This window comes from Cryptotermes secundus, unplaced genomic scaffold, assembly GCF_002891405.2.
Source record: "Cryptotermes secundus unplaced genomic scaffold, Csec_1.0 scaffold959, whole genome shotgun sequence".
Classification (NCBI taxonomy): domain Eukaryota; kingdom Metazoa; phylum Arthropoda; class Insecta; order Blattodea; family Kalotermitidae; genus Cryptotermes; species Cryptotermes secundus.
This window is the reverse complement of record NW_019722440.1, coordinates 89,034-101,104: the sequence shown is the minus strand read 5'-3', so window position 1 is coordinate 101,104 and position 12,071 is coordinate 89,034. Positions and strand designations below refer to the sequence as shown.

General features: G+C 38.9%; 1 protein-coding gene across 2 annotated transcripts in view; it reads left to right on the top strand.

Annotated features, from left to right (window-relative positions):
* Nucleotides 1-2,411: 2,411 nt before the first annotated feature.
* LOC111861511 (putative ATP-dependent RNA helicase DHX57) overlaps nucleotides 2,412-12,071 on the top strand; it is a 40,623-nt gene continuing 30,963 nt past the window's right edge. The window contains exons 1-8 of one of the 2 annotated variants that reach the window (XM_023846158.2): nucleotides 2,412-2,557; nucleotides 2,975-3,089; nucleotides 3,876-3,982; nucleotides 6,696-6,876; nucleotides 7,826-7,990; nucleotides 8,210-8,355; nucleotides 8,879-9,012; nucleotides 9,983-10,186. In XM_023846158.2, the coding sequence (XP_023701926.1) occupies nucleotides 2,517-2,557; nucleotides 2,975-3,089; nucleotides 3,876-3,982; nucleotides 6,696-6,876; nucleotides 7,826-7,990; nucleotides 8,210-8,355; nucleotides 8,879-9,012; nucleotides 9,983-10,186 (1,093 nt within the window). In that variant the 5' untranslated portion in view covers nucleotides 2,412-2,516. Of the gene's footprint in view, nucleotides 2,558-2,974; nucleotides 3,090-3,875; nucleotides 3,983-4,300; nucleotides 4,458-6,695; nucleotides 6,877-7,825; nucleotides 7,991-8,209; nucleotides 8,356-8,878; nucleotides 9,013-9,982; nucleotides 10,187-12,071 lie in introns of those variants that run through there. The other variant, XM_033750353.1, reaches the window with a different exon arrangement.

Genomic DNA, 12,071 nt, shown 5'->3' with positions numbered 1-12,071 from the left:
GTGTATCAAATCATTGTACACGTTGTAGGAGAGGAACGTTTAGTCGTAATTTGAGTTTGTATAATATCGTTTGCATGAGCACATTGTCCTAGTTTCTTGATAGCGGTTATCGACAATGGGGATCATGGGAATTGTATTTATTGTTTGCATGCTCAACAGCGCTCAACAGTTCCTTTCATCGCTGGCTGTTGGTGACACTGCTAACCAATGAGCAAATCTGGCCTCAACAGAAAACACCAGTGTGTCTCTACCGGTCTCTACGGCGTCTCTACCGTGTCTACTGTTGCCACGGAAACATATTTCCCGAGTTGTTGTCTAGCAACTGATATGTCCGTAGCCCTGTAACGATTCCCTTATAAGGCGTGAAGTCACATACATTATTCATAATGACCCGTAAAAAGGCACTTGAACGGTGGGAAACAAAAATAAGTAACGCTGAAGTCACACCTCAGTGTATATGGCCCATTGCGAAATCTCTCCTTCAGAGAGACGGACCAAGGGCACCAACTGCTATTCATGGTTCTTCTGGCCTAAAATTTCATCCCTCTGAAAAAGCCAACGAAATTGCCGACTGTTTGGAAATTCAGTTCACGCCACATGACCTGTGCGATGAAAACCACGAAGAGCGGGTGGAGGCTAGAGTTCAAGCTCTGCTGGAAGCCGTGGATGAAAACCCCCCTCTAAGGATCAGACCATGTGACGTTCAGAAATTAATAAAATCCCTGAAATTAAAAAAGGCCTGTGGAATTGACGGCATCCCAAATGAATGCCTCAGGCACCTTCCAAGGAGACCATTGGTTCACCTAACTCACTTATTCAATCACTGTTTTCGGCTCTCTCACTTTCCAAATACTTGGAAGGAAGCAAAAATAATAACTTTACCTAAACCGGGTAAAGACCCGAAATTTCCTCAAAATTTACGTCCGATCAGCCTCCTGTCCACGACAGGAAAACTATTCGAAAAAGTAATTTTGAAATTCCTCCGTAAACATATTGAAGAAAGAGGCCTGCTCAACGCAAGTCAGTTTGGTTTTCGTGCACGTCACAGCACGACATTGCAATGTATGAGGCTGGCGGACCACGTGACCCTTAATTTCAACAATAAAATGTCTACGGCTGCAGTGTTCTTAGACATCGAAAAAGCCTTTGATACCACGTCGCACTCAGGCTTGCTGTTTAAGTTATCAAAATTGGAATTCCCCAACTCTCTGACCAAGCTTATTGGGTCCTTTCTATCTAAACGTAAATTCAGGGTCTCTGTTGAAGGCGAAATGTCAACGCCAAGGGAAATGCAAGCAGGGGTGCAACAAGGTTCGGCCCTTTCCCCCACTCTTTTAAACATATATATTAATGATGCCCCCCCAAGTCATGGTATTCATTTGGCCCTCTATGCGGACGAAACCTGTCTATATGCGACAGATCGCAAAGAGGGTTTTATTGTTAGAAAACTCCAGCGCGGTCTCAGCTCAATGGAGACCTGGTGTGAGCGCTGGAATATAAAAATTAATGAAGATAAGACTCGGGGGGTCTACTTCTCTCGTGGTCGTCGACCGCCTGAGTCTTGTCTTACTCTAAATGGAAGAAACATTCCATTTGTAAATAGTGCAAAATATCTAGGTGTAATCTTCGATAAGAAAGTGACTTGGAGATTACACATAGAAATGATCGAAGCCAAGGCCTTCAGAACATTCATTAGAGTATATTCCCTATTCAAAAGTGAGCGATTGAGCGCTAACATTAAACTGACCCTCCACAAAGCTCTTATTAGATCCGTAATGACTTATGCTAGTCCCGCCTGGGAGTTTGCGGCAGACACTCATCTAGTGAAATTGCAGCGCCTGCAAAACAAGGTTCTCCGCACGATTGGCAATTTTCCAAGGCGCACACCGGTCCGCGATTTGCACATGGCAATCAAAATCCCATACGTATATGATCACATAACAAAATTATGCAGGCAACAAGCAGAAGTCATACAAAATCATGATAATGAGAATGTTCGCAACATCGGACAAGGCGAAGCCCGACACAGAAAGTATAAGAGGCTTAAACTTGGCGGCGGTCAGGCATACGACCGTTCAAGTGACTAGACTGCCGTGGTAGCTAATACTACTAGGATATATATATATATATGTTAAAAGGGCATAATCTGCTGTACCTAGCCTGGACTGACAGAGGCCGTGTATATATTGTACATTTAAATAAGATATAAGTGTGTACTGTAAATATGTGTAAATACAGACAGTGGACTTAGTAATACAGACTGACTAACAAATGACAGACCCGACCTCTCGTCAGAGAGGGCGCTACACATGGACAAGACAGTAACTTTCATTCAAAAGAAATATCTGAGCTGGGGCTCGACACCAAGACAGACAGACTGACTGACCGTCAGTTGCAACGTGACTCTGACTCTGACTCTGACATTATTCATTCCTCTTGTTGTAGTTGATAAAGTAAGAGCGGAAAGAACGCGACAGGGAGAAGAAAATACGAGAATTGGGCCCATCTTGTTGACGATGAGCGTAATTACGAATTCCAAGGACAGCCTGATCTCCAGGTAAGCAAGTTCAATTTCATGATTTTTTCTTCCCCCCCCCCCTCGTAGTGGGGAGTGGAGTCCAGCTGGGTCGACTCGGCACGGGGGCCACTCATTGGTCTGTTGTACCTGCCCCGGGTGATTATGATGATGGAGAATTTGGGGGAATGAAGATTAGCAGGGGGAACCGAAGTACTCGGAGAAAACCCGCACCAGCGCCACTTTGTCCACCTCAAATTCCACTTGACCAGATCCGGGATCGAACCCGGGCCCCCTCCGTGGGAAGCCAGCGACTAACAGCTTGTGCTTTGGCGCCGCCTTCAATTTCATTATAGTCAAAACTATATTCCAAATACAATACTGGTATTTATTCAGTTAAAGTTTTAGTTCTGATGTGCTTAGTTCTCATTTCATATGTATCCCATGTTTTGGTTACAGTATTTTCGGCAGCAGCAACTGTCTAGATCAGCTTGAGGCAGAGATGCCAACACTCAACCTTAGCAGGGAATCAGAAAACGTGATCCAAGAAACCATAAGGTGCTTACAGGGATCTGTAAGTAATGGTTATTAATTTTGTTTACAGTTATGAGGGATAAATAGATGATATGGAAGCTAGCAGGTGCCCACAGCCACAATAGAAGTGTTCACAGCAGTGTGAAAATGAGTATGTCAGTCTTCCATAAATTTTATACATTTTTTCTTTGATAGACTTGGAAGGATTCTGATGATGGTGTACGCTGTGCAGAACTATTAGGCTTATTTTGGACACCATCCATTGTCTGGTATATAGAAGACAAAAAACCACAACGTTGTGGTTTTTTGTCTTCTAAATACCAGACATTTTTTTTTCTTTGACCTATTACAACATGGATGTGAAGGTTCCATTAGTTAAATTGGATTGATGTTTTGTTGGGGCTAGTAACTTTCAGTAAATCCATAATTCAGTGACAGCTTAAGGGGATTGGTTAGGTTATGATGTTCTGTGTGTGATCTGGTAATTAAATAAACCTCAAATTCACCTTTAGGTTCAATACTGCCACATTGTATTAGTTATGTGTTACTGCTAGAGGCATCATCATATGCAGTGTTGGAGTAATATAGGCTGTGCTTTTTTTAGGGATGATTGTGATCAGCTTGAATGTAAGGATGGCATGCATGAGCTCAGCACAGAGAATGGGATCCTTTCTTGAAATAAACACAGCATTACTTTCTGTATTTTTCCAGGAATTAGCTTAATAAGTAAATAAAAGGAGTGGCTCACTTTAGAATCCTGCACTGAAGATGTTTGGTAAATAGGTTATTTCTCTTCATAACTTTCACAAACTCTTTTCATTGTTAGAGCTTCTCGGTGAAGGACTTGTCATCAAATATGGGCCAGGGAGGAAACGTGAACACCACAGTGGCACACAATAATGTCAACATATATGCCTTGGCCAAACTTGAGAGGTATGTGTAAAGCTTTCTGTGATAACAACAGAAAACCGTCACTTGTGCGATTCTGTACACTCTTTGCGTAATGTGCATGAAAAAGCCCCCTGGTGCAGAGGTCATGACTCTCAACATGTTCCATCTTTGAGACTGGTCAACAGATGTCAGTGATACTTAGTATCATTAAGTTGCTGAGGGAAATTTGATTTTACTATATGCTTGTCCAATATATACCATGTTTACATGTTCACCAAGTGGTGGGTGGGGGGCATGGGATATAAAATATAAATTCTGTTGTGAAGTACAACTGTTATTTGAAATATTCTTTGATGATGTATATACGTAATGTGATAGAAGGTAAAATAACTTCTACATATATATAGTGTAATATTTGTGCTGTTGATTCACTTTGTAAGAAGATTAATCATGATTCTGTATAGTGTAGGGTACACATACAGATTATGTACTGGACAAAATATATGTGAAAAAAAAAGTAAGGGTAAAATTTGTATAAAGTGCATTATGTATAATCTATCTAAGTTTGGCTCATGTTTAAGCAGAAACATGTAGTAGATAGTAGTAGTCAAATAAGTAAAAATGTCTTATGTTGGCTAGTAATGTAACATAATGTCACTTGCTTTGTTAAAACTTAAATTCCCAGTTCTGGTACATGAGCAAAATTTTCCCACAACAGTAAATACAATGGCAAACAATTCTCAGATTCTGAAAGATGACTTCTTGTTTTGTTTACAGTTATGGCTTCTATAAACGTCATTGCCTGGAAGCACTGGAGGTGACGGAGCAGTATTCTGGGATATGATGCCGTGTAGATGTTGTGTTAACCGACGTTTCGGAGGAACATATCACCTCCATCTTCAGGGTAGAAGAAAATCTCAAGCAAAGAACCAGCATGAGCAGGGGCAAATAGACGCTAGTTCTTCACTTCCAGATTTCTTCTTTTTTCTTCTACCCTGAAGATGGAGGCGATACGTTCCTCCAAAACATCGGTTAACACAAGATCTATATGGCGCCATTTCCCAGAAGACTGCTTTCTTCAAATTAAAATTTATTGTATTTATAAAAACTTTTTTTGTCAACTGTGGTTTTTATTTGTATAAGCAACCAGTCTTCCTTTGTGGTTCAGTGTTAGACTTGCATCAACACAACCACCTATTGCTGTGCCACTAATGTCTTAGAAAATGAAATTCTGTGATGTTTGAAAATATAGTGAAATACCCATTTTTGATTTTTTTTTGGCAGCAGTGGATTTAAACACTAAATTAAGAGCAATCTTAAATGGAGGAAATTTAACAGAGATCATTAGCTTCAAGTCATTGAAATTAAACATAAAATGAGGGAAAATCGTAAATTAAGGGACATTAACTGGGGATTCCACTGCATAAGTAATTTATTTTCTTTTTATCTCTTCCATTCCTAACAGAACCTTCACAGTACTTCTTCTACCAGTAACCTTATTTAATTTCTGCTTTTCCCTTCTTTTTAATTGATGTAAAAGTTAATTTTCTTCTAGACTGGATTTGAGGTCCTTACACCAGCGGCTGTGGGGAGTTCTGTCTTCTGGGTTATAATGCCATGTAATTGGGTGAAAGTCACATGACATTTTGGAGGAATATATTATCTCTTCAAAAAGCAAGTCAAACAAGGAACTAGCTCTGCTTGCCTGGCTTCCTTTCCAGCCCTGAAGATGGAGGCAATATGTTCCGCTGAAATATCTGTTGTCTTTCACCAGACTGTTGTAAATTGCACTGTGTCCTGGAATTAGAACTTTTACTAGAACATTTACAGATTTTCCCCATCTTCGTTTTTTGCTATTTTCACTTTTATTTTAGTAGTTTTTAAAATCCTTTCCATTTTCCCTCTCTCTCTTTCTCCCTCCCTACCTCCCTCCCCATGTTACTCTGTGTACATGTATATATGAGTGTGCGTGTGAGAGAGAGAGAGAGAACCAGATCCTTCAAACATTGCATTTTTCTGTATTAGTGATATCAGTAATTGGTGAAGTATTGTAACGTTACATGTGACTTTTTATGGTAACTCATTGTAATTATACTTCATTACAGTATTAAAACGTTTGAGGCATGTTCCTTTGGATGTTAATCTGCACCTTGCCAATTCCAAATGCTCTAAGTACTTGGGAATTTTATGGCTATGTTTGTCTGTTTATATGCTAACTACAAAACAAAGGAGAGGAGTGTTTCTCCTATACATATACATATACATAATGTACAGTATATGAGAAAGTTTAGTGAAGTTGGAAGATTTTGGTGGATTTACATGCTTTCCATCCCCCTCTTCTAGGCCCAGAAGCATAAGGCCTTCAGATCAGCCCCAAAATACAAAATGGCTATTTTATCAAAAACGTCTGTAAAGATTTTGATTAAATGTTGGTAATTTATGGAGGCCATATCCCTGAATAGAAATGCATAAGTGGTGTCTTGAAGGAAATAATGATATGTGCATTGTGAACCGAAATGTGTAGTTTCAATTTTCTACATACTGGCTCTTCCAGTCAGACAGAGTTCATTGTTCTGTGCTAGTGAACCAGCAGTGGTTACTCGCAAAATCGGTTTCATATCTAAGGTAACATGGGTAAAGTCGGTCATACTCGCATATGAGAAACTGTGCAGTGCCCTTGCATGAATTTTTTAGCAGTGGGATAAAATTAGAATGTAGAATGTAATTATTAACTGCATTTATGTTTGTGAAACAGGGAAGATGAAATAATCGTTCAAAAGTTTCTGGAGAAGCAGAATGAACTTTGTTACAAGAAATCGCTTGTGGACCGACAGATGCTGCCAGTCTGGGGCCACATGGAAATTATCTTGGAGGCAGTCAGACAACATCAGGTGGTGGTGATCAGTGGCGACACTGGCTGTGGGAAGAGTACCCAGGTTTGGTTCTGAAGCTTAGTCAAGAGATATTTTCATGAACAGTAGATCGGAGACAGCCAAATTTTAGAGTCTGTCAAGTGTTACCGAAATACATACTATAAATGATATTAGTAGTTGAGTGCTTTTCACTGCCAATAATTGAAGCTGCTTGTACATATTTCATCAGAAGTTAACTGTAAAAATTATATCAGTGATGAAATAAAAAAGTGTGTACTTGCGGCAAATAAATATCTCCATGGCCTTAGGAAACACCTGAAATACCAATTAATAATTAGGAAAACCAAAACTATGATGTATAAAGTACTTATAAGATCAGTGCTATCTTATGCCTCTGAATCCTGGCCACTGTCAAGGTCGGTTGAAAGACTGTTAAGAATATTTGAAAGGAGGATCCTGAGATATATCTTTGGACCAGTGGAAGAAAATGGAATATGGAGGAAGAGGTATAACCATGAGCTATACGTACTATTTAATGAACCAGACATTATTGGATTTATAAAGGTGAAAAGGCTTGAATGGGCTGGACACACAATACATGCCAGTGAGAATAGAAAGATTAAGAAAATACTTAATACTAAACCAGAAGGAAATAGGAAAGTGGAAAGACCAAGATTGAGATGGGAAGAATGTGTGTGGCAGGACATAAGAATTTTGGGTGTAAAGAACTGGAGGAATGTAGCATCGAATGGAGAAGAATGGCGAGCAATCCTGAGGAAGGCCAGGGCTCACAAAGGGCCTTTGTGCCTGTGATGATGATGATGATGATGATGATGATGATGATGATGATGATGATGATGATGATGTATTTCAGAACATGAGCAGCAAAATTTTGTTTAAACTGAATGTATCAGAGATTTGTTTTTTTTCTCAGATCATTTGTTGTTTTCTTTTATTTACATGTTGTTACACTCCTGTATTTATCAAGATGTCACTTCATACTGACTTCCAGATTCCCCAGTTCTTGCTTGATGACTGGCTTTTGAGCTGGGACTCAGGCAATACAAGGCATGTGGAGATAATCTGCACACAGCCACGGAGACTGTCAGCCATTGGGGTAGCTGAGAGAGTAGCAGAGGAACGAGCGGAAACAATTGGCAGCACTGTTGGTTACCAGGTGATGCATTTGATACTTCATAAGACTACAGCTGTGAATTGGAATTCACAAGAATATATTCTCTAACTACAGAGATTGCCCTTTAATTCTGTATTCCGCCTGGACTATGCTGCACCCATTTTAACCTTTGATTGTGAACTGTAACTGGAGATTAAAATTAATAAAAAATGTAGTACTGCTCCATCATGGTGATCAGTTGTTCTCTTAATATGTTGACAGATACGCTTGGCGAGGAAGATGTCATCATCAACTCGGCTCTTGTTCTGCACGACAGGCATACTTTTGCGGAGACTTGAAAGTGAACCGCATTTGAGTTCTGTGTCTCACATCATTGTAGATGAAGTACATGAGAGGAGTGAACAGAGGTGTGTGCATGTCTTTGCCTGTGTACTTTTATCATATCACGATTTTAGTGCATTGCGTTAGATAGTTTAATATTAGAGAAGGACTACCAGAGTAAGGTCTAAACTCTCTTATTACAGAAGACATTGCAAATGCTTTATGTGCACTGTGATGTACTTTCTCGATGAACTATGTTTGACTGTATTTCTGTGCTGAAGATGACCACAGGCAGGAATATTACAAATGTTATTTGAACAACTTATCAGTCTCAAAATTTTGAATTTTCCAGTGTGCATATGCTTCTTATTCTGACAATGTTGATATTGTCACATGTTTCAGTTACTATAATCAGGGCTTTGATCATTAATCAAATTTGTTGAATCCTTATAACTCATAACCACAGATAACTACAACAGTTTCACCAGTTTTATTATCTTTTTGGTGATGAAAACTATTGTAACTTTTTGGCATTGTGTTCTAGTACAAGAAAAGTAGAAAAGTTTGGATCATACAGCCTTCCTAGAGCTTTCTTCTTTTAATTTGTAGTGATTTCCTCCTGATGGTATTACGGGATCTTCTTCCTGTGCGACCAGACCTCAAAGTCATACTCATGAGTGCAACATTGAATACCAGCCTCTTCTCAAGCTACTTTGGGCAAGCGCCTACAATTGAGATTCCTGGTAAGGAAGAGTTTTGCTGTTTACCAGAATATATGCATAGAAAATGTCCACTAAGTCAAATTTCCAACAGAAAGTAATGTATTCAGTGATATCTGTCATTCCCTGACCTGCTGATAACTATTCAACTGTTGTGTTCATCATAACCTTGATAATGGTCTGCCACTGAACTCAAGCTCAGTTGAGTTCATACCTTGACACATTTCCTTAAGCTGTCTTTCCAGTTTTGCCTACCAAATATAATGCTTTCATGAGGTTGTCCAAACATAATTTTTATGCATTCCTGACTTTCATGTCATTCATGCCTGTCTATCAAGTCACAACATTCTTGATTTAATGACCCTAGTAATAGTAAGCACAGAGTACAAATCATGCAGTTCCCAATTATGTAATTTTCTACAGTTCTGATTATTTCATCTATAACATCTAAATATTTTCCCCAGTTTTGTTTTCACACACATGTTTACATAGTAATGGTGTCGAAATTGTGCATACTGTGTTACAAGGAAGGCAGCACTAAGCAAAATATATACATTATTTAAACTGTTTAATTCAAAATAAAATTATGTTATCATGCTAGATGCTTTCATGAAGACAAATTAGTAAAACATCAGAGAATACTGCACCAAAGTCCCTCAGTTACAGGAGTGATGTTTGTTTGAGATTTGGAGTTCCCATGATGATGTGAAGATGACTTCTGGGATGTGATGCCATGTAGTTTGATGAATGCATACTTATGTATCAAACTGTACCTCATTTCATCTTGGAAAACCATAATTTGAATATTTATTTTTATTTTAATATCTTTAACTGGTCAATTTCAGACTTGTAAGGGATAGGGTAAATAACATTCTTCCCACCTCTCATTGCAACTCTTCTGTGTACACTTTTATAATAAGAATGTTGGGATGTAAAGATATATGAGGAGATACTGAATTGAAATATTATGTTAATGCTATGGTTGTCTCTCCAGGCCGAACATTCCCAGTAGAACAGCTCTTCTTGGAGGACATCCTGGATAAGATGAAACATGAGAGTAAAAAGAATTCTGCTGACATGACATCTTTAGAATGTGAATTGGAAATTGATGATATTGAGGAGTCAACAACTGTCATACAAAATCCAGCCATTTTGGATGAGGATCTCACCATTAGTGAGTTATACTGTCGTTACAAACGTAAGTTCTATAGTGTAATGCGGTTTGTACAGAAATCAATATAACATCTTGCCATGTGATACTACTAGAAGTCAGAGAGTTAAAAAAGTGAAATTCATTTTGGCTCTATATACAATGAAACCCTCATTTAACATTCCTTAATTTAAATTTTCTCCCATTTAAAATCCATTTTCCATGATCCAGGATCAATATACTCAGTGTAAAATTCTATCTACTTAAGATTTTTCTTGGTTTATTGTAAAAATCAACTGGTCCCCAAAGAAACTTTAAATGGAGCATCACTGTAAAATTGTGGACTTGTGGCATATGTTTCAGCCCTCAAGACATGTTATGAAATTTGTTATATGGTGGCAAGTTTAGTTGGGCAAGACTGGAGAGATCTGAGTGACCTCTGTGTTTGTGTGTGCACACGCCCACGTGTGTGTGGCTTAGGAATATGTTTAATGAATGAATGAATGAATGTATAAGGGGTGGGCTTTCTCGGCCCTTGCACCACGACCTACAGTGGTCTATTGTGCTTCCCCTTTTGATTATCCTGTCAGCAATCCTGCGCTTCGAATGAAGCGCATGATTTCATACATGGGGGAATTGAAATAGTCACTTGGTTGCATAAAGTATTGACCCAAGTGACATAATCTTAAATAAGCTAAGGCCTCACATTCACACTTATATCATTTTCTTCTTGACACCTCTCACAGGTGGGACTATCACTTAGTCCCAGTTTGAAGAGGTGATAATGTCCTGTAAGTAGTCCCACCACCCGTTGAATTGAATTTATTTACATTCTATAAATCCTAAGGAGGTTAGTACCTTTGGATACAGAACAAGTCAAAAGGTTGCATACATAAGTACAGGCAATTTTAGCTTAAAAATTAATATAACTTAATTTTACATCATTCTCTATTTACATTGAAGTATTCATCTAAAGAGTAGAAGGAATGAGCATGTAGATAATTCTTTAACTCTGATTTAAACTTTTTAGTATCATTGCCCAAGTTTTTAATACTTTGTGGCAGATTGTTGAACACTTTTATGCCAGTAAAGTAGACTCCTTTTTGATATACTGATAAAGTTGATGAGGGTAGGTGGAAGTTATATTTTTGTCTAGTATTCATGTTATAGACATCAGAATTTAATTTGAATTTATCTTTGTATCTGGTTCCTGTTTAGCTTCAACAGTTCCTTCGCTTTTTAGCGGAAGGTCCTTGTATGAGTCCCTTTGCTTGCCTGAGTCCAGTCAGGGATCCCCAATATTTCTTGTGTTTCATGTTTGTCCAGTCCCCGATTGCCTTTCTCGTAGCTCGTATAGAGATGCCACAGTCTGGTTCAGGTCCTATGAATGGATGTTCAGCTCCATTCTTAGCAAGTTGATCTGCTGTTTCATTTCCAGCATTTCCCTCATGCCCTGGCACCCATATCAGTTGTACCCTGTTATGTTTGGCCAGTTCCATGAGGGTTTGGTGGCAATCCCAGACCAATTTTGAATTAATCTGGTGTTTGTCAAGAGCTTTAAGTGCAGCCTGGCTGTAAGATAGAATGTAGATGTTCCTATTTCTGTAGTTCCTATCTAAATTTTCCATAATACATGCCTTAATGGCATATACTTCTGCCTGGAGTACTGCTGTGTACTGCCCATGGCTGAAACTAAGTTTCCGCCTCGTACCATAGCAGTATACACCAGCTCCAGTGCCCTGATTTATCTTGGAACCATCTGTAAACCAGATCAGTCTCCCTTTTCTATTGGGCTAAAACCCGTCTTCCCATTCACTGCTGTCAGGAAATCTGACTGTGAAGGGTTTTTCATATACATGTTTTCTTTTACACGTTCTGAGTTATGTATTCATGTCCGAAACTATCAGATCTAGGTTTCCATTGATCACTGCAC